The 19,485-nt window shown below is 49.7% G+C and overlaps 1 protein-coding gene across 13 annotated transcripts in view; it reads right to left on the reverse strand.

Annotated features, from left to right (window-relative positions):
- Window positions 1–220: 220 nt before the first annotated feature.
- The window catches only part of B3GAT1 (beta-1,3-glucuronyltransferase 1), a 31,010-nt gene continuing 11,745 nt past the window's right edge, over window positions 221–19,485 (reverse strand). For 6 of the 13 annotated variants that reach the window (XM_042882269.1, XM_042882265.1, XM_042882267.1 and 3 more), the window contains 6 exons: window positions 14,275–14,387; window positions 13,973–14,119; window positions 11,019–11,641; window positions 8,336–8,632; window positions 3,308–3,425; window positions 221–2,428 (listed from right to left, as the gene is read on the reverse strand). In XM_042882269.1, the coding sequence (XP_042738203.1) occupies window positions 3,339–3,425; window positions 8,336–8,632; window positions 11,019–11,641; window positions 13,973–14,119; window positions 14,275–14,278 (1,158 nt within the window). In that variant the 5' untranslated portion in view covers window positions 14,279–14,387 and the 3' untranslated portion in view covers window positions 221–2,428; window positions 3,308–3,338. Of the gene's footprint in view, window positions 2,429–3,307; window positions 3,426–8,335; window positions 8,633–11,018; window positions 11,642–13,972; window positions 14,120–14,257; window positions 14,388–19,485 lie in introns of all 13 variants that reach the window. The other 7 variants (XM_042882271.1, XM_042882272.1, XM_042882275.1 and 4 more) reach the window with 7 other exon arrangements.

The following is a 19,485-nucleotide window of genomic DNA, read 5'->3' on the forward strand; positions in this document are numbered from 1 at the left end:
TACCATTCTGTTTCAGGTCAGGACCAAGTGAGAGCTTCCAATCATGGAGAAGAGAGCTCCCTCCACCTGGAGATGAAATTCCCCCTTATAAAGGAGCAGCAATCTGGTTTTGGTTGTGATAGAAGCCAAGGAGTCGCATAAATACCTGCAAATGGGAGATCTGGGCTCTGAGAAGCACAACCATGTGCACTGCCTCTCAGAATGGAGTTGCAGGGCATTCTAGCTCTTAAAAACCATACTTAATTTTATTTAACAAATTTAAATACAGTTTATTTAAAACTGAGAACAGACAGTGCGGCTGTAATACACTCCACCCTGACCAGAGCTGGTCTCACTGAGCGTGCACATCTCTGCTCCCCAGACCCACAGTGCAGCTGTGCAAGTTGGAAGGGCCCAACTTTGAGAAGTGTAAAAGCAGGGCTGTGGTCAGGACTTGGGCCTTTGTGTTTTTCTGGAAGTTATTTTCTTCTGAGGAGGGAAGGCTGCAGCTCAGCAGGGGCTGGAGCTGATGTTAGTGAATGAAAACATGCAGCTAGGAGAGGCCAGCAGTTGGGAACTAGCATAGCAGTAGAATTTGTATGCCTTTAACAATGTCTCTTGGCCCTCTAGGGTGTGCAGACTGAACTGAGGTTGGGCTGCTCATACAAGAATAGAATCAGCCTACTCAAATGCAGAGAGCTCCTATTTTAGCATAAGGTAACAGTGCCTGTTCCCATAGAGTGGCCAGTGGAACTGGATGCTTTCTATCCATGTAGCACTTCAGCCAGTGCATCTAAAAGAACATTATTCTAAAGGCTATTTAGCAAGGCTTTGTGACTGAGAGCTGAGCAATGCAGCTTTCCCCCATCAATTCTGAAAGACAGTGGGAGAAAATAACTTAAAAAAAACACCCAAATGTTTCTTTAAATATTAGGGAATGCACAGCCATCAGACCAAGGGGAGAATTCTGCACTTTGAAGCTAACAATCCCACCTGTAGTACTTAAACAATTCTATGCGTTAGGGCTAAAAAGAACCAAATCTGGGATTACACTTTCCCTTGACTCAAAGGGAAAATTGTGCTTCAGACCCTTCTGAAAGAATTGGGGCAGTGGGGATTGATCAGATGTTTGACAGCTGTGAGGGGAGGGTGCTGAGTTCTGTGGATTTGGGCTGGAGGTAGGGAGAAGAGCTGAGCTGTACCTGAATTTCTTCCTCAGCAAGTTTGTTTCCAAACAGAGTCAGCCGAGGTAGCAGCACCCAGGTTCCTCCTCTGCACTGCTCAGCCACCTGCCTCTTGCTGAGGAGCAGGATACAGTTTCATTAGAGAATACCCTTTCATCAGTGCCTTTGAAGTCACAGAGCAGGGAAGAGGCAACTAATAATTCTGCTTAGTTTTTCAACCTACCCTTTACAAGGGTGCTGCTCTGTTCCCACGAGTTAACTCCTGATTGGCTCCAGTGTGGCTTTGCTCACCAGTCTGGCCCTGAAAGAGGAGCTAGGGCTGAAGGATACACTCCACACAGATGGTAAATGTACTAAGTTTTTCTTGTTCAATCCCTATTTTTAAGTAGTTAACTTCATTTTTTAAGAGTAGAAATTTGGCTTTATGTAGAAGCACCCTTCAGAGAATCCCATACCTAATGCTCACGTTAACCAAATGAGAGCTAAATAATACTTCATCTGGGCTCAGATCTTAGTTCTATGGTGCAGGGCCACAATAATCTCTTTAAAAACCCCTCACAGCTCTTCTAGCATCAAGGGCTGCATGCTGTGCATGTAACTCCATGCAAGAGCATAGAGCACTCCCCAAACCATGGAGCCAAATGGAAGGGGAAGAAGGGGATACAAGAATCAGATGTACAAGTGGGTTCGTTCTAACCTGCCTTGCTTTTCACTCTCCCCCAAAGCCTTCCTGTCTTGTGCAGCATCATAAACACTGATTAAAGTAGGTTTAGAATTAAGGGCTGAGGTGCCATCTTGGAAGGCAGCTGCCCCCTCTGTCAGCAGGGAGCTGCTCTGGCTGTTGGACACACAGCCACGGGGTGCGTGTCTGGGGAGGACAAGTCATCGGGGCCAGCATACTCGTGTGTGCATTCTCACCCTTGCTCTCAGGTCCTGTATAACAGCCTGCTCAGTCTGGGCTGCCCTTCCAGCTGGGCTGCATCTTCAGTGCGTTGTGCACTTCTCCCAAACCGAGTGTCTCGCAGGGCAGCTGCTCCTGTAGGGAAGTTCAGTCCTGTATTTCTGTGCTTTTTCTCCACCCCCAGAGCATCAGGTTCTGCTCAGAGTCCAGGAGGAAGGGCGGGGGGATCCGGGTAGTTTATGTATGCAGTGTTGCTTGCTTTCAGTACACTAAAACTCTTGGAAGTCAGCAGAGATCCTGGCTACTGCATGTCTGGCTGTATGCTGTGGGGAGAAACCTTGGAGGCTGTGCATGAGGAAATCTTCTGCAACAGAGACACAACCAGCATGTTTATTACCCCTCTGCCTCGCTGCAGTGAGCTGCCACCCCTTGGAGCTAACCCAAAACCCATCTCAGATTGCAGAGCTGTGACTACTGCTGCTAGGCAACTGGGTGTTGGTAGAAAGCAGTTGTGACAGCACTGAAGAGCTATGGCCTCTCTGCAAAGCTGCTATATATAGCACAGGCAGCGTGCAGTGCAGGCTTTCCTTTGCTGTCCTGCCAATGGGCCACAGCGCAGGCCCTGCAGCAGGCAGGGCTCCATCACTGCAGCCAGAGGGACTGTGCTGTAAGAACTCATTATGTTAAAAATACACTGCTGCTGAGCAGATCCGCCCCTCTCCCATACCCCTTGCTGCTCTGACTTCTCTGTGTCTGAGAGGAAAAGAGAACAAGCAGCAATCTTCTCTCCCCTCCAGGCCTGGTTCTGCACCCTGGTTGAAGGGAGTTGTGCATATGTATTTTTTTCCCCCCATAATAATGAAGAGCAGCAGTCTGTGCACAGGTATGAGGAAATATTTCATCCTTCACTTTAGCAAACCAACTGCAGGGTGCACTCTGGAGATACAGACGATTTAAATGCACCGGAATGCTCAGGTAATTAAAGGTGAGAAGCCAGGGCACGAACAAACAAAGGAGAAGTCAGCCACCAGCATGCATGTTTGCTTTTTCCTCCTCTCCTTTCTCCTCCAGCAGTGGTATCCAGAGACACTATATGCTGACCTTAGGTAAATAGATACATAATGCCCCATTTGGGGTTTAACCTACACCTTCCCTTATTGTCACTGACTGTGTGTGGTTTGTGTTCTGTCACTGTTTGGTATTTTCCTCCTTCTCCTTGCAGTTCCAGAACATGAGCTCTCACCTGGTGTTGGTCTCCACTCAGCTGTGCACGCTCAGATTTCCACATTGGGATCTGTGAATCCTTTCTTCCCCTCATTCACCAGCACAGGCTTTTCTGTCCTCGTATGCCAGACTAAAATCTGAAGAAACCAGAAGTCATTAGCTGCATCCCTTCACTGCACTAACAAACATTCTTGCACATTAAATCAATAGTGCAATTTAACCATCTACCCTGGGGCCTAATGGTGCATTCACAGCTGCAAGGAGCTTTGCATAAAACTTCATTTAGGTTGGCCTGCTGCTACCCAGAATGCACAGTGCACAGAAATTACCTATCTTATAGTGTACTGTCTTGGGACATTAACCTGCTCCTTCCACGTGGTTATCAACAATCTTCCTCCAAAGGCTCATCAGTCCTGCCAATGATGTAAGGCCGTTCCCTCATCGCCAGAGGATCAGATGCACGTCTCCCACAGTCAGGATCCTGACTCTGGCTCTTGCTTATAGTGTTAGCCCACCCTTGGGCAGCATGGAGCAGTTTGCTGGGTGCAGAATGGAAAAGCCATCTCTTGCCACATTGGCTCACATTGTGACTGCTTGCTAACCTCATTACACTACTTCTTTTTAAATTCTTTCATGACCTTGAAGAGGTGATGAAGTGCCACTGATGGGAGAAGTCCTTACTGCTGTTCTAGTTGTCTGTTGCCACCTCTGCTCTCAGAGGTACCAAAGCCATCAGCTTGGTACAGAATACCCCATTGCTCCCACATGCTCAGGGCTCCCCATGCACATCTCCTCCAAAACGCCAGCCCCAGTGCTGTTCCTGCTATTCCAGACCAGGTACAATGCATTGCATCACTTTTAGGGCCCCTCTCCAACCTACTGAAACCAGCACTGAAGCACACAGGGATGCAAGTTCTACTAAAATCTGAGCAGTAAAGCTCAATGTAAATCAACACCTGCAAAAAAGAACTGGAAAACAAACAAACAAAAAAAAAACAAACGGAAGAGGTTGCCTGACATCTGTGGTGGGGGAGGTATTATAGCTCAATAGTTCCTCTCAGCCATGCCATGCTCCAAGCTCTGGAAACGCTCTCCCCTCACCAGACTCAATTCTGCTCAGTGCTCAGCACTACAAGCTGTACTGCTGGAAGCAGTTTTGTCCCTTCAGAGATGTGGCTTCCTGCTCCCTCTCACCTGCTCAGTGATGGTTCCTCCTCACAGGGGTCTCCCTCTTGTTGCCATGACAATGCTCAGTGCATTCAATCCAAATATCTGCAAACAGCCTTGTACCCACTCCCTGCTTTTCTGAAAAACGAGGCCGCGCTCTGCTTCTAAAGGGTGAACAAAGCACTCCTCAAGCCCTTCTAGTTAAACAGGAGCCCCCCACCTTCCCAAGAAGCCACTGCTATTACACTGCTGCAATTACTGATTTACTTCCTAATGAAAAGCAAAAGCAAACAGGTCTCGCCAAGCAGCTCTCCAGGCAACGTCAGCATCAGCTACGAGCTCCTCGTCCAACAAATAGAATAGCCAAGCCTTAATGCAGTGCAGGTGCTGGAAAGCAAGCTGGTGGGCAGTTCTGCTTTCCAGCAGGAGCAGGGAAAAGCTGCTCCCATACAAACACCGCCAGCAACAGGGCTCAGGCTCCCACAGCTCCAGGCACCAAGGCACAAATACAGATTAATAGCTTTTCTTTTCAATTGCATCCCGCTTTGACATTGTTAAATCCGAGTGCCAAAAAGGCAGTTATGTGGAATTAACTGACCACAACTGACTGATTCTCAGAGTTTGCAGTTCAATGCAGCAGCTTCTACCGTTTCTCACACAGCGCTCTTTAATATGGGAGGGAGAGCACCATTTTACACAGCAACACCTGCTTTTGCTCTCAGCTTGATGCTTTCCACAAGCAGCACTGGTTTGATGTCTCAGAGCAGCTTTGGTTTGTGCAAACGTGCAGTTTGCATGGGAGAAAAGGGGAGGTCTGAGTGCCTGATCTCCCCTGGGCAGTGGTTCCTGCAGGTCACCTGCATTCCCTTTACAAATCCTCACTACTGCAACACACATCAGTCATTGACAGCCTTGTCATCCAGAATCATGAGGCTTGGAACAGGTCTAAGACTATAAGGCTTCAATGCCATTGCAAGCTTTTTCATTGTCTTCCAACAGGAAATTAAGCAGGCAAGTCAGCCTGTAGTAGGAGGGGGTCACGGGATTTCCAGTACCAAAAGCCCTCCATAGAAGGCAGCAATAGCTGCTACTTGAAACAGTAATTGCCAGCTATGCAGTTCTACCACCTTGAAGGTGATAGGTGTTACAAGCAGAGCTCAAGAACACAGGAAAGGGTTCTGGTGGTCCAATCTGAGTTACCACAGCCACCACACGGTCCGAAGGTCCTGGAGCAGGCAGGGTGCTGCAAAACCCAAACTGCTCAGATGGCTCAGACAGCTTTCAGCTTTGCTACAGGGGGATGGAATTGGCACAGCAGTTCTGGAGACTCATCAGGGCTCAACGAGGCAAAAGGAGCCCTCCAGGTTCTGCACGTCCCCTAAAAATCACCAGCTCAGGCACTGTGTGTGAAGCTTTACCAACAAAGCGCTGTCACACAGCAGCCAGGGTACTGACTGCTCACTGCAAACCACACCAACCCAGCAGCCCAATTTCAGGAGAAATCTAAGCAAAAGAAGGGCAGATCTGCTCTATCCATATCCCGCTGCTCAGCCCCTGGAAGGGAAGGAACACAAAGAGCTCACAAAGCCAACTCCCTGCCTACTCTGCAGCACCACAGGGTAAGATCAGGAGGAAGCAAAGCACTCCTTTACAAGCTTTCTTGCCTTAGGCTGAGTTTTTCTCTCCCTCCTGTCCATTAGCAGTCATCTTTAGCTGTTTTACAGCTGTGATGTCATGAAGCAGCCAGCCCTGGTCCCTTTTGCTGCGTAATTCCTTGGCTGCTGCAGGGCCAGGCTTGCTCTCCTCTGATGCAAAAGGATTTATCCCTCTTTCAGAGCTAGTTCCCAGACCTAAAGGATTGGTTCGGGGTGCAGGCACTGCAGGGACACTCTGCACTGTCTGCTGCCTGTTCTCAGCCTGTGTGTGTGACAGCAGTGCCATTCCCATGGTGGCATTTCACACTGCCCACACACACGCTGCCGCCCAGCAATCCCTGCCCAGCACATGGCTGCCAGCCAGTTCCCTTCAGCAACATTCACCTAAATGCCAGGCTATGAGCCCACAGCTTTAATCCCACATCACACTCAGCCAGGAGGGAAGGAGAGTGGAGGAATGACTGCTTTTAGCTACCAAAATCCCCTGAGAGCACAAAAGCTTGCCTCACCCAGAGAACTATACGACTGCATCCATCTGGGGAAACAAGGAGCTGCATGGGCAGTTGGAACAAGCAGCACATCATTTGCAGTGCCCTTGTATTTTGTGGTCTGTGCTCTCATGCTGTTTGAATAGCTGAGGCCGCTGACAAGGTCTCTGTCCTTTAAGGGCTCTGGTTGAGCGCTGCAGCTCATTTCCTCAGGCACTCATAGGAAACAGGGAGCAGAATATGTCCCAGTTACATCAACCTTATGGGAACACGAGATCTTTTAGACCTTGATCCTGTCAGATGTAATGTGTCAACGGATTGAAGAGAGCTGTGTGTGCTGTGGGGGAAACATAGAAGCAGCAGGACACAGAAATATACAGCACGCTTGTAAAGCCACACTCCCTCACAACCCTACTGCTAACCAGCCTGGGCAATTCACTTTGACTTCTTTCATTTTCTTCTTCATTTTTGGTGGATATCAAATTAAGAAGACAAACAGAATGTATATCTTCAATCAAAGCGTAAGGTTTTTGCAGGACTGAGCATCTGTGGGCTGAAGGCAGCTGAACATTACGGCACTATGCAGCAAGGGCAGCCCTTCTGGAGAGCAGATGTCTGTTACACAGTTCTCTGATCCCTTCTTAACGATGGTACCTGAGCACATCATAATCTGTAATGTGAATCTGACTGCAGAGCTTTACAGCTGTGAGCAGACACTTGCTAGGAGCACACTGGCCCATTGAGAGTCTGTACTCTCATGCTGGGGACCCCAGAGCACAGCCACCTCTTGTCCTCCTCTGCTGCTTGTTCAGACTCTCCTCCTCATCAGAAGGGTGAACAAAACAGCAATTTGAAAATGGAGGCTGCTGGCAATGGCTAACAGCAGAAAGGCAAAGCCCAAACTGCAAAGCTGCACTCTGAGTTTGCCAGGAACAGACAGCATTCAGTCCTCAACAAGGACCCTTGTAAGATCCCTACAGCCGTGCCAGAAAAAGAAATACAGTCTGCCTCAAATCCTGGGCAGCAATTGCTGCTTCCCCTCCAGCTCTGACCTGCAGCTCTGCATGCAACACTGGCACGGCAGCCTGTCTGACAGCACCATTTCTTACCTCCAGCCTTTTCCTTCCTCCCTTTCCTCTCAAGGCCCCAACTCTTCTGTGCAGCCTAAAAGCAAACTGGGCATCTCCCTCAATCTGCTGAAAGCACACTAATTTCCAGCCAGCATTTGCTAGCAGGGCAGTAAGGGGGGGAAAGAGGCAGAAAGACCTAATTGCAGGGCAAGGCCAGAGCTTTTTGCAGGAAAAGCTTTCAGCTCTGAAGTGGATGAGGACCTGGAATAGATGGCCCAACACTGTCTCTGTCTGCAGTAACAGCTCATTTGTAAAAAAAGAAAAGTCCTCCTGGGATAATTGCACAATGGAGGTTGGGTGGCTGCCTCAGAGACAGAGACGTGAGCACTACACAGGAGTCTCTGATCCCAGATAAAGTCCCTCCAGTGCCTGCCACCCGCTCACAAAGCTTTCAGAGCACTTGACAGCTCCTCTGTTGCTGATGTGCTCTGATTGATGCCTGTCACGCTAACCAGCATTGTCTCATTGCATCTCGCACACTCCCGTCATCTCACACAGATATCCATCTGCTGCCTCTCATATTGGACTGGAGAGTCTTTAGGGCAAGAACCATCGGCATGCCCTCTCACCAGGTCCTCACATCCCATGTATGAGGAAGAGACCATACCTTAGTGCAATTGGCAGCTTTCGGCTCAAGGTCGTTCAGGGTGACCAGCTCCCGCAGCAGGCTGCTCTCCTGGTAGCCTCCCTTCACTCCTCGCAGTTTGAAGTACGCCTGAGATCGCTGGAGGATCAGTCTGAGGTTCACAGCAAACCCTGCCATGTCTATAGCAAAGGGCCGATGGGGGTCAAACACAGTTTTCCAGCCGTAGACCTTCCCTGCTGCGTTCACTTTGGGGGATTCGTAGCGCAAGCCACCGACGAAGGCTACTGGCCACACCGACACCTTTCTGGTGCTGCGCATCTGGAGGCAAAGGAGAGAGAAGGGCACGGTGGGGGGGTGCTGAAGGAGGGGAAACACACCTCCAGCAAAACACCTTCACCTTCCCAGTGTCCTGCAGGAGACACGTGGGGCTGGGAGCCTGGGTGATGCTCCCAGGCACCGCTGTGACTTGGAGCAACGGAGCTTTGTGCATCGCTCACCTGTAAAAGGATGTGCATCTTGGGGCTGCAGAAACGTGGTGTTTTGGGAAGGGGCTCACAGCCATGGGACCAAGCGTGAGCTGAGCTGCTAGGAACAAAGCTGCAAGCAACTGAGGTTTAAGTGATTTTTTTTTGGGTCAAAAGGCCTTCAGAGCTGTGGGACATCAGTTCTCTGCATGGATGGTAGGGCAAGTCAGGACAGCCAGGGGAAAAGCATGTTGTCCAAGGAATCCGGGAGCAACATATCTTGGAAGAAAGGTGTTTTCTCTGAAAGCTGCAGTCTCAAGCTATGAGACACAGGAAAGCTAAAAGTGTGGTTAGGGGGAGCTCACAAGAGCAGGGTTGGGAGGAGCACACAGGACAGGGCATTGCAGCTGGCCCTGCTACCCAGAAGGACATTAAATGCCTCTGCTCCCAAAGGGGTCACTAGAAATAGATAGGAGCTGTCAGGGGACACTTCAGTGTGTGTGCCTGCCAGTGCAGATGATCAGAACACCTGTCTGCCTGCACTCCCAATGGCTGGTCCTGCTCTCTGGCAGCCTCAGCCTCACGCTCTGCTCTCAGCCCAGGCTCTTAGATCAGGGATCTCCCAGAGCTAATCTCATCACTGCTAATTACTGCAAACGAGACCAGAAGAGCTCTGGCACTTGCCCTTCTGCATTATACACACGCTAACAGCAGTGCCTGTCCACAGGGAACAATAATGCGTGTCTTCTGCATTTCACAGCACGTTCTGTTGGCTCCATGTAACCTTAACTGCAGCTCTGTATCAGAGAGGAGAAGGCTCTCTCAGCAAAGCACACGGGTGAATGAAGGAACCCTTTCTGCTTTATTAATGCAGCGTCTCTCTGAAGATGCTGCCAGCACCAGCCTCAAAGGAGGAAAGTGGAAGAAAGACATTCAGCTTGAGTTTGCTTTCAGCTTTAAAAGTGCGTATATTCTGTGGCTATCCAAGCTGAAGTGAGAGCCATCAGGGAAGAGAAAGGGGCATGTATGGAGTGAATAAACAGGAGATCCCTGGTATAGGAACTGGCAGCCACTGGAGAAGGAGGGAATCCTACTTTTTTTGTCCCACGTTGCAGGATCTCAGCCTCAGAGAGCATGGGAACAGCTCTTTCCTGAGAGGTGAGGTACACATCTCCCTCCAAAGCCCTCTCCAGGCAGCATAAAGGGCTCCATGTTTCCAGGATATGAAGCAGGCAATGTCAAATGTTCCTCGTAAGCATGGCAATCCAGTGACAAGTGCACAGAACATCTCTGAACCAGACATCCTGCGAGTGCTGTGCTGGCACCACTCTGCAACGGCAGAGTTCTCTGCTGTGCAGAGCAGGCGTTGGGTTCTTGACAGCTACAGAGTTTAACCACTGAACATGCTGGGATGAGAGCAAACAAACGCAAACAGCAAGCAAGGAGCAGATACCCCAGGGACTCCTCAAACAAGAAGAAACAGGGATGAACAGACAGCCAAGTGCAGTATGTAGGGATGGCAGAGAAGGCAACAGATGACAGCAGATCAGTCTGGAACCTCCCCCAGGGTGGGATTTGGGGGTTCCCTTGCTGGGCACATGTGCCTGCCCAAGCACAAAGGACAGCAGATGATGTTCCAACCTTAACAGGGCTCTCCACAGCATAAGCACCTCTTCATCAGCTCTTTTGATAATAAATTAAAACTACCTACATGTTCTTCTTGCTCAGATCCCACCAGCTAGCTCCTGCTTTGTGATGACCACTCCTCCTCCTCATGGAAGTGTTTAGCTTGGGTTTATGGTACCAAGAGAAAAGCTTTATTCCTGCTCTCTCAGGAAAGCAGCACAGCTAAAAGCCCCAACTGAAGAAGCTGGGAGTGTGTGAGCAAGGCCAACAAGATCTCTTTCAATGCTGCCAATGACTCTGGTGACTGGAGCATGGATGCGTGCCTCCTGACCACGTGCCATAAGCTATGCTGGGATCCCCATTAATTTGCATTGCTTTTGACACCAGCACAAACACTGTAGTCATGTCACCAAGCCCCAGACGAATCACAGAAACATACATTGGCTTCGGTTGGATGGGACCTTAAAGATCCCCTGCCCAGAAACATTCAGGACAGCTGCAGTGGGACCACTGCACATAGGACTGATCCAGAGCACGGGAGAGGATGTATACAGCAGCTTTCGCAGCCCACATACTGAGATCAGCTGGTTGGGGCTCCTCCAGCAGGGTCTTACCTCCTCAAAGAGCTCCAGGCTGTAGGTGTTGTCATCATCAGCAAAGTAAACAATCCCAGGCTGGCTGTTGTTTTTGTTAAAGGTCTCTCTCAGCCACCTCAGGGCAAGGTTCCTCTGCATGGTCCCCCGGGGGATGCGGGGGTCCCTCATGTCTCCCCGCAGCTTGTAGTTGCGAGGGGTCTCCACGTTGAGGTGGGTGTAGTTGAGCCCCGTGTCCCGTAGCAGCCGGGTGATGAGGGGTGTGCGCCGCTGGGAGTCCTCCACCAGGATCCAGTGCAGGTTTGGCACATGCAGCAGGGTGTTGGCCAGGCGCGTCAGCTCTGCTTTCTGCACGGGCCGGCTGTAGGTGGGTGTAATGACGTGGATAGTGGGAAGGGTGTCTGACCACGGGGGTGGGCGAGTATAAACATATTCTGTCCTCACCACCTCCACAATGTCCCGGTCCGACAAGCAGTATTCCTTGGAGTCCAAGCCTGCAGCGAGATCACGCCGGGAGTCACCACCATCATCTGAGCAAGGGTACGAGAGAAGAAAAACCGCATGGACTCGGTCCTCCGACACCCCCCGTCCCCCCAGATGAGCCAGTAGGCTGAGTGCTGATAGCAGGAGGTCACCCTCACAGCCTGAGAGGAAAGGAAACAAGCTCAAAAGGAGGCTTGAATAAATAAGTACACAAATTAATAAAGGAATCAGGGACAAACACCCGTGAGAAACAAAGTTCCTGCTGCTAGAAAAGCTGCATCCATCAGAGCCTGAGAGCCCAGGACAGCGGTGCAGCTGAGTGCCCAGAGGAGACAGACTTGTAGAGCAATTAGATCTAGATAATGAAATTAGCAACAGGGACTGACGATCTGTTGTTCCCAAAGAGCTCCAGCGCTCTTGGCACCACGCTCAGCAGGGCAGAACTCATTGCGCTGGGACTGGGAAGTGGGGAATCAAACTGGGCTGGAGCTGTGGAACACACGGAGTCCCTGTATCACCTGAAGCTCCCAGCAGCATTGCTGGCCAGGACACTGCATACCCTGCTGCTTCCTGACAGGCCTGGGATGTGGCACAGGGAAGCAAGAGCAAGGCACTCTTCAAATCTAGAAACACAGAGCAGAAATACAGCCCCTCATTGTAGGCTTTTTCCTGCCGAGGCTTTACCTGCCTCTGACTGACTTCTCAACAAAGCCCTACCAGTTTCTGAACATGACAGCCCATTCAGTATAGTGGATCTGAACAATAAAGCAGCTCTGTACAGCAAACAGAGTCTCTAGAGCATAAACCAACCCAAACTACTAAAAGCCTTGCAAAGCAAGACTTGGCCACAGTCAGCTCAAGGTAAAAATAAATAAATAAATAAATAAATAAATAAATCATGCATTTGTCACTTTTCCAGCCTGCAACTTTCACACGTTCACACTACTGCAGAGCAGCAGGAACACCAGCATCCACAGTTAGGAACTGAGAGAGATAAAGGGGCACCACCACTCTGAGGTACGCCAGCTGCTTTCTAGTGGGCGCCTGATTCTTAGAGCCCCAGATTCTGCAAAGCCAGCTGCTGCTGGGGACTTCAGATAAGAACAGGAATAGACTGCCATCAGATCTGACCCAGCAGGGTCACTACCTGTGTGTTTTTCACAGCACATTACACATATAGCAGCACAGCCTTTGATACAGCCCTGAAATGAATGAGGGATTTGTACTCGACAGCTTTGAAGGAGGGAGGGTGCGTGTTTGTGGACCAAAGTGTCCTGCACAAGTGGGGATCATGCCCTGTAGAGGGTGAAGCACATCTGCATCACATAACACAGCTCTCTGACAGCACAGAGCACCAGAACCAATTCAAAAACAAAACTGCAAAATGCACTGGACATGGCATAAAGTAATTAGCCAGCATGGAGCCTGAAGAAGAGATAGTTTGCAAACCCTCCCACATCAAACCCTCCGCTGTAAATCCTGGCACATTTATCCACTGTCACTGTGTCCCCACTAGCATATAGATGCACATCTCATTTTCAGCACCTGCTACCAAAGGATCTCAGAAATGCATTACAAGCACATAACAATTTCTCCCAAGAGCTTCAGGTCGGTCTCTTTCACCACTCATTTTCCACTGAGCGCTCATAGAAGCACTCTCAGAGGAAGCATCTTACCAAGGGCACCAGCAAGTTCAGGACCAGGTCACAGCATGGCTGTCTCTGTGCTGTGACTTCAATGTCCACAACCATTCACCAACAAACTGGTCCTAGTTTTTAGGGGCACCAATTCAAATCACCATACAGACAGGATATTTTTCTAAATCCCATTTTGGAGCCCAATAGAGATCTCACATCCTGTGAAATACTGTTCACCTTTTGGAGAGATCAGTCTCCTTTCTCTTAAGTGCTGTCCTGAGCCTTGTGGGGGTCCAAGTCCTCCAGGAAAAGGTAAAACTTTTCAGGATGGACTCTGAGCTTCTGACAATTCCAATGGCTCAGCAAAAGACTGCTCAGCAAAAGAATAAGAAACTGCTGAGGATGGGAGTGAACGTTAAAATGAAAAGGGTAGAAAATCTCCCAGAGCAAGGTCCTAGAGACAGAAAATGAGCTGGCCTTCTTCCCCAGAAGGATGCCCAGAGAAAGGAACAGCCAAGAAGAAAGACTCCTTCCTTAAAAAAAAAAAAAAAAAAAAGAGAGACCATTGGGAAATAAAACAAAAGTACTTTCCTTCTGTGCTCTGTTCCACTGAATCTGGATATAGGTGGGGAAGAGCTCTCCAAGAGTAAGGAGCATACCCTGTGGCTTGGAGGTTGATGTCTCCAAAGACCCCTGGAAAGCACAGGGCCGTTCCTGCAGCAGAAGTGGGGAAGCTTCTGCATGAGCATGGACCAGGAGCTGAGATGGGAATGGCTGCCATGGAGAAATGAAATGAGAGAGATGAGGACGAGGGAGTGATGCAGACTTGGCATGGGCCGGTTTGATTTCTCTCACCCTTGTGCACTGCAAGCAGTGGAGCAATGGTGCTCTGGTGCCAGACGGTGATTAGTAGCGTCCAGGGCAGAACTATCAGCACGATAGCCAGGATGTCTCGTCTCTTCGGCATCTCCAAGACTGACTGGACCCACAGCTCCTCATTACCTAACAGTGAAAACCCCAGAGACAGAACAGCAGAGCAAATGGAGAACAGAAATAAATGGGCAGGAAGGAACAGGGACAGAGAAAGAGAACGCGAGAGAGGGAGAGAGCAGCGAAGGCGACACGACTCGTAGGTCTTACCAGTGCTTACAACCCACCCATTGCAGAAGCAGGTTTGGAGGGGCCTCAGCTGCTGGGACCAGGAGAGTGCTTCTATGGGATGCTGTTGGGCCCTCCAGCAGGAACCTCAGGCACCCATCTGGCAGCAAACCTGCAACACAAAGCAGAGATATCAGGCAGAGAAAAGTACCAGGGAACTGCTCCAGAAAGCTCACCAATCCTCCCTGAGAAAAGCAAACTAAACCAGGGCAGCGAGCGACAGAAACGCGTCCAGCCCCTCCAGGAGAGATGGATGCCTCCTGGGTGCTCACGGCTCCTTTTTCTTTCCCATCTACTCACTGAGCAAGCCCACTGCATCAGCCGAGCAGCACTTGCTCAATACCAGCTCTGATCCATGCCCAGAAGGGCCCTTCACCTCCAAGCCAGTTGTCCCACAGCTCACTAAGCACAGGCCTGGGAGGAAGCAGAAGCCACACCAGCTGCACCACTTGCCTGACGCAGCAAGAAGTGCTCTGACCAGCAGCCCCAACCCTCCATGGGACAACTGGAGGGAAGGCTGTGCTTGTGCTCATAGGGATACGGCTGCAGCAAAGCCAGCAGCCCCACATGCTGCCTGTCTCTGTAATCCCTCAGCTCTGACCATCCCACTGGCACCTCTGATGCAGCCAATTTTAACTCAGGCTTCCAATGGCCTGTTCAGGTTCGTTTCTTCCATCTTGGAGGTGTTGCAAGTGGAGTATATTAAACTGCCACAATAGCTTAGTTTGATTCAATACAAGCACATACAAGATTTAAGCAGATTGTATTTTATCCCAGTATCTTGGCAAGAGAAGTACATCACTTAGCAGGGATACACATGGCGGACAGTTTGCAAACATGGATAGCAGTTTAGTACCACTGTTCCCTGGTGGGGGAACACATTAGCCTGCTGCTTCCAGGGCTGCATTGCAGACTCAGGAGAGCCCAAAGATTACTGCCGACAAAGGCTGGAGGTCTCCATGCTGGGCAAAAGCTCTCTCACCCTCATAGCCACAAGCTCTCTGGCTTTTCTCTTTCCCTGCAGTGCCCTAGAAACCATCAGATTCCCTCCTTAAATCACAGGGGAGCTCCTCAAGCCCAGGTTATGGATGTGATGCATACAGATGCTGCTTTGCGGATGTTCTTCCTGACAGCCTTGGAGCTTGCTTTTTCTCAGTTGCACTGGGCAGTCATGGAGAGATCTGGGCTCAAATCTACAATTTAGCCCTGCTCAGATTGATCTGAATCTCCCTTGTCTGAGCCTTGACCATCGGGCTGCACAGTGAGTCTCTGGCACCAAGCCCAAGGGAAGACTTGAAGTGTAATGGCTCCAGGAATGGATGGGCTGTCCCTTTGAAGTACAAGCAAATGGTATTCAAGTCCCTGGATGGATTCTGACTCTTCCAGATAAGCAGTTTAATCACAGAGGTGTTCGTTTGCCAGGGAAAACAAGGGGTAGGGAAAATACAGATAGGCCTTTGTCCTTCGAATGCACATGCAAATCCTTAACAAATGTTTTGGGGACTCCTTTACTTTAACCTATACAAAACCTACACACACAACTAAAAATTCCCAGCCAGTTCCAGGAGGGCTCTCTCTGGGGACAGATCTATACCCACACCAAAATCTGTGCCAGGAAACAACAACAAAACCCCAAACCAGCCACCAAACATGTCCCTTCTACTGGGAATGGGGCTTCCTACAGCCTGGTTTGGGGAATCAATGGCAAGGAGCCTTTCTGAGCCCCAAGATAAGTGCTGTGCAGCTGGGCAGCCTGCAGGCTTTCCAGGAAGCATCTCCTGGCAATGTGGGTTTGTCCTTAATTTTTTCAGAACTGGAGAAATCAGCCTTGTCCAGACAAAATAAAGCAGGGAGAAGGAGGAATTGTTCCAGCAGACATCAGCCTTCTGCTCCATCCCCTTCCAACTACTAAAGCAAGAGAGATCCCGCCTGCCTCACACTGCCAAGGCACATGGTGCCCTCAGGAAAGAGCATCTGGCCTCATCCTGCCGTTCTGATAGTGCCCGAACAGAAGGCACCGAGCAATGGTATCCTCTGATTTCCCTGCTAAAGCCAGAAACACCCTCTGAGCAACTGATAGGGCACAGAAGGGTGGCTCTGAAAAGCACCTTGCAGCACCTCTCTGAAAACACAGCAGGTATCAGACAGTGACCCTGCAAAGAGGTGCCTGCACAGGCCAGCACGCACCAAATGCCCATTTGCCAAGGGCAGCTTCCCCCAAAGCCAGTACTTTTACCTTTCCCTGCCTCCTGCTAATCCAGTCCCAAATTATCCACATCTTCCCACAGGACAGTCCAATTCTGGGCTTTGTGTGATGGAGAACGGGCACTGTTAGGCTGGGGCAGTGCTCTGATTTCTATGCATACAACAGAGGAAAGCCAGCAGGCTCCAACCATTTGTCCATCGGTCTCTGCAGCAACAGTTCCTTTTAATTTGCCACAGAGCACTTAGCAGCTCCCTGGTCACACATCTGTCACTTGGTGCTCCAGTGCCAGCACAGCTTTGCTCCCAGCCCTGCTCAGGCTCCAAGGGTCAGTGCTCTGCCATGGGAATGCATCCCACCTGCAGCTGCCACCCACATTTCTGCACCCCCCCAGCACGCACAGCACTCCAGGTGCTCAGCATGAATTCACAAAGCAATGTTTTATTGATGACCCCAAGAAAACTGACTGAAGGACACAGTCAGAACTCTCTGGGCCTGCAGCTCACAGCAGCTAACACTGCCAGGGCCTCGGTGACACCACCACGCTCCCTCCCTCCATCACACCTTAAGGCTGCAAGAGGTGAAATCCATTTTCTCCTCCAAACAACACCAGTGAGGAAATAGATGGTCGCCTCTGATTTCATGCTGCTGCTGAGGAAAGTCACAGCTTGGCAGTTCAAAGCAGAGGGCTCACCCTGCAGCCTGATAGCCCCTTACTGCCAAGGCTGCCCCAGGATGTTTGCTGTTGTTTGTGGGGAAAACAATGCTTCTCATCCAGGCATCCATTCCCCTCCTGCCCCCTCCTAATACCACTCTCTTTTTCCCATTGAAAGGTTCAGAACAAAACCTGGCTTGTCTCCAGTTTTCGCTGTAGGCTTCTGCTATCTCCTCCAGGAAAAGGAGGGGGAACATATTTAAATGTGAATTAATTAAAAAGAACACACTCCATTTGGCTACATGAAAAGAGAAAGTATTGAAAACCAAAGCAAAATAGACAAACCACCAGCTCAACTGTAAGCAATCCTGGAGTTAAAACATTCCTAAACCAAAGGTGTTTCGCACAGGTTGGAAACCTGTACTTGCTGGAGAAGGATCTGACAAAGGCACATGTGGTGGGAGAGACTCCTCGTCCTCCGGCAGAGGGCAATGGTGGCAAGGCATGGTGATATCAGAAGGGCATTCATCTAATAAAAAAGCTTTAATAAATCCCAGAGCCATGCGTTAGTAACGGGTTGGCTTATTAAACGTGGATGGTTTCTTTTTTTAAACCTGGCTAATTGGCGCCAGCTCTGACACTTGCCATAGGGAACGTTGGCTTGCTCTGCAGTTGGGTTTTGCATCACTTTCCCCTTCTCTCTTTCTGTAGGGCTGCTCAGCCCCACATCATTGCTCCTCGGCTTCCTCCTATTGAACAGAAGCGATTTGGAGCACGTTCAACTGAAGAATGGGTTTCACTGAGCTTGTGTGCACACACATCACTCACCAGAATAGAAATGCTGCCTACATGGAACAACACCAAAAGCTCCAAGCCACCCAAACAAACATCCTCCATGAGCAGCCAGGAGCACCAAGCTCCACTTCTGGGCCCAGGGGATGCCCTACTCTGCCCCCAGGCAGCCCCACAGGGTCCTGAGCAGGAGCTGCTGTTTGGCAGAGAACCCTTGCAAAGCACTGGCTGAAAATAAAGGTAGCAATAAAGCCTCTTGCTCGTTAATTACCCTGTAAGCCATAACTGCCTAAAAACCCCATAACTTTAATGGGGGCTATTATAAGTATAGTAACAAAACTACAAAGCTAATTATGGTTTAGTTATTAAGTAGAGCATCGCTAGAACTGAGCACACAATTACTTATTCTTTGATATAGGGGGCTGCTGACTCCACCCTCAGCTCTTCCCAGCTTTCTGGGCAGAAGGGCCTTGATTGCAAACCAAGAGAGGGAGTGAAAATGCACCAGAAGTGTTTCTGATTTCCATTGCCCCTCTGCCAGTAAAGGCAGAACCACATCCAGCCATTGGAGTCCAGATGAGACCCTCCAGCCCTGAGCCCCTGGTTGCAATGACAACACAAATTGTCTCACCAAAAAGAATACAACCAAGAAAAAACCTGAAACTGAGCTTCTCTGAACAACACTTAGAACTGAAAGCAAGCATGAGGAAAGTGGATCAAGAGAGCTCAACACAAGCACAATTAGTTTCTGTAACTTATTGCCACAGGATACTAAGGAGAACAAGAACTTAACAGGATTCGAAAAGGGATTAGTTGTGTATGTGAATAAACTGCATATCCAGAATTAGGATGAGCCACCCACCCAGTTTGGAAGACATACACTGTTTGGTCTCAGAGCTTAAGCCAAATTTTAACAAGCATCAGAAACTTTCTCCTCTCCAGATTAACCCCTTCCACACTGCTCTGCCTTGACAGATAGCTGCAGAGATAGGCAGGGCTGGGAGCAGGACAGGAGATGCGATGGCACTGCTCTCACATTGACAGCAAACATCCTCACATCTTGCTGCTTCCAACTGCAAAATAGACCTTCTAAGTCCTTAAGAGGTTTAATGCATTGTCCTAAATGTGTTTTCTTTTCTGTACAGAAAAGCAATCAGCACGGCAGCTGCAGGTATCGCTTTACTGCAATGCTATTGAAGAGAGCTGAACACGGGCTTTGCAATCTGCTTGCTCTCAGCAAGGCACCATCAAAAAACATGTCACACACTTGGCAGTGGGAAGTGTGGGTCCTTGGGAACCTCAGCAGCCAGGCCCTGGCCAGCAGGAGGTCTGCTCCGGCTGCTCCCAAGGGATGTGCTGGTGGATCGGGGCTGCTCCAGCCTGGAAAGCTGTGGGTTGAGTCAAGCCTTGGATTAGAAAGCTCTTCCAGCATCCGTTCCTCCTTGATCGTTTCACACACTGTTTTCATAAAGCATCTCTCTTCCTCTCGAGATGAAAAGCCGTTTGACTTACAGCCCACTTCCAAAATAGAACGACAACTGGGAGTTGTTATCTTGGGGA

Source organism: Lagopus leucura, unplaced genomic scaffold (assembly GCF_019238085.1).
Source record: "Lagopus leucura isolate 7727_CA_CO unplaced genomic scaffold, USGS_WTPT01 Super-Scaffold_100034, whole genome shotgun sequence".
Taxonomy (NCBI): domain Eukaryota; kingdom Metazoa; phylum Chordata; class Aves; order Galliformes; family Phasianidae; genus Lagopus; species Lagopus leucura.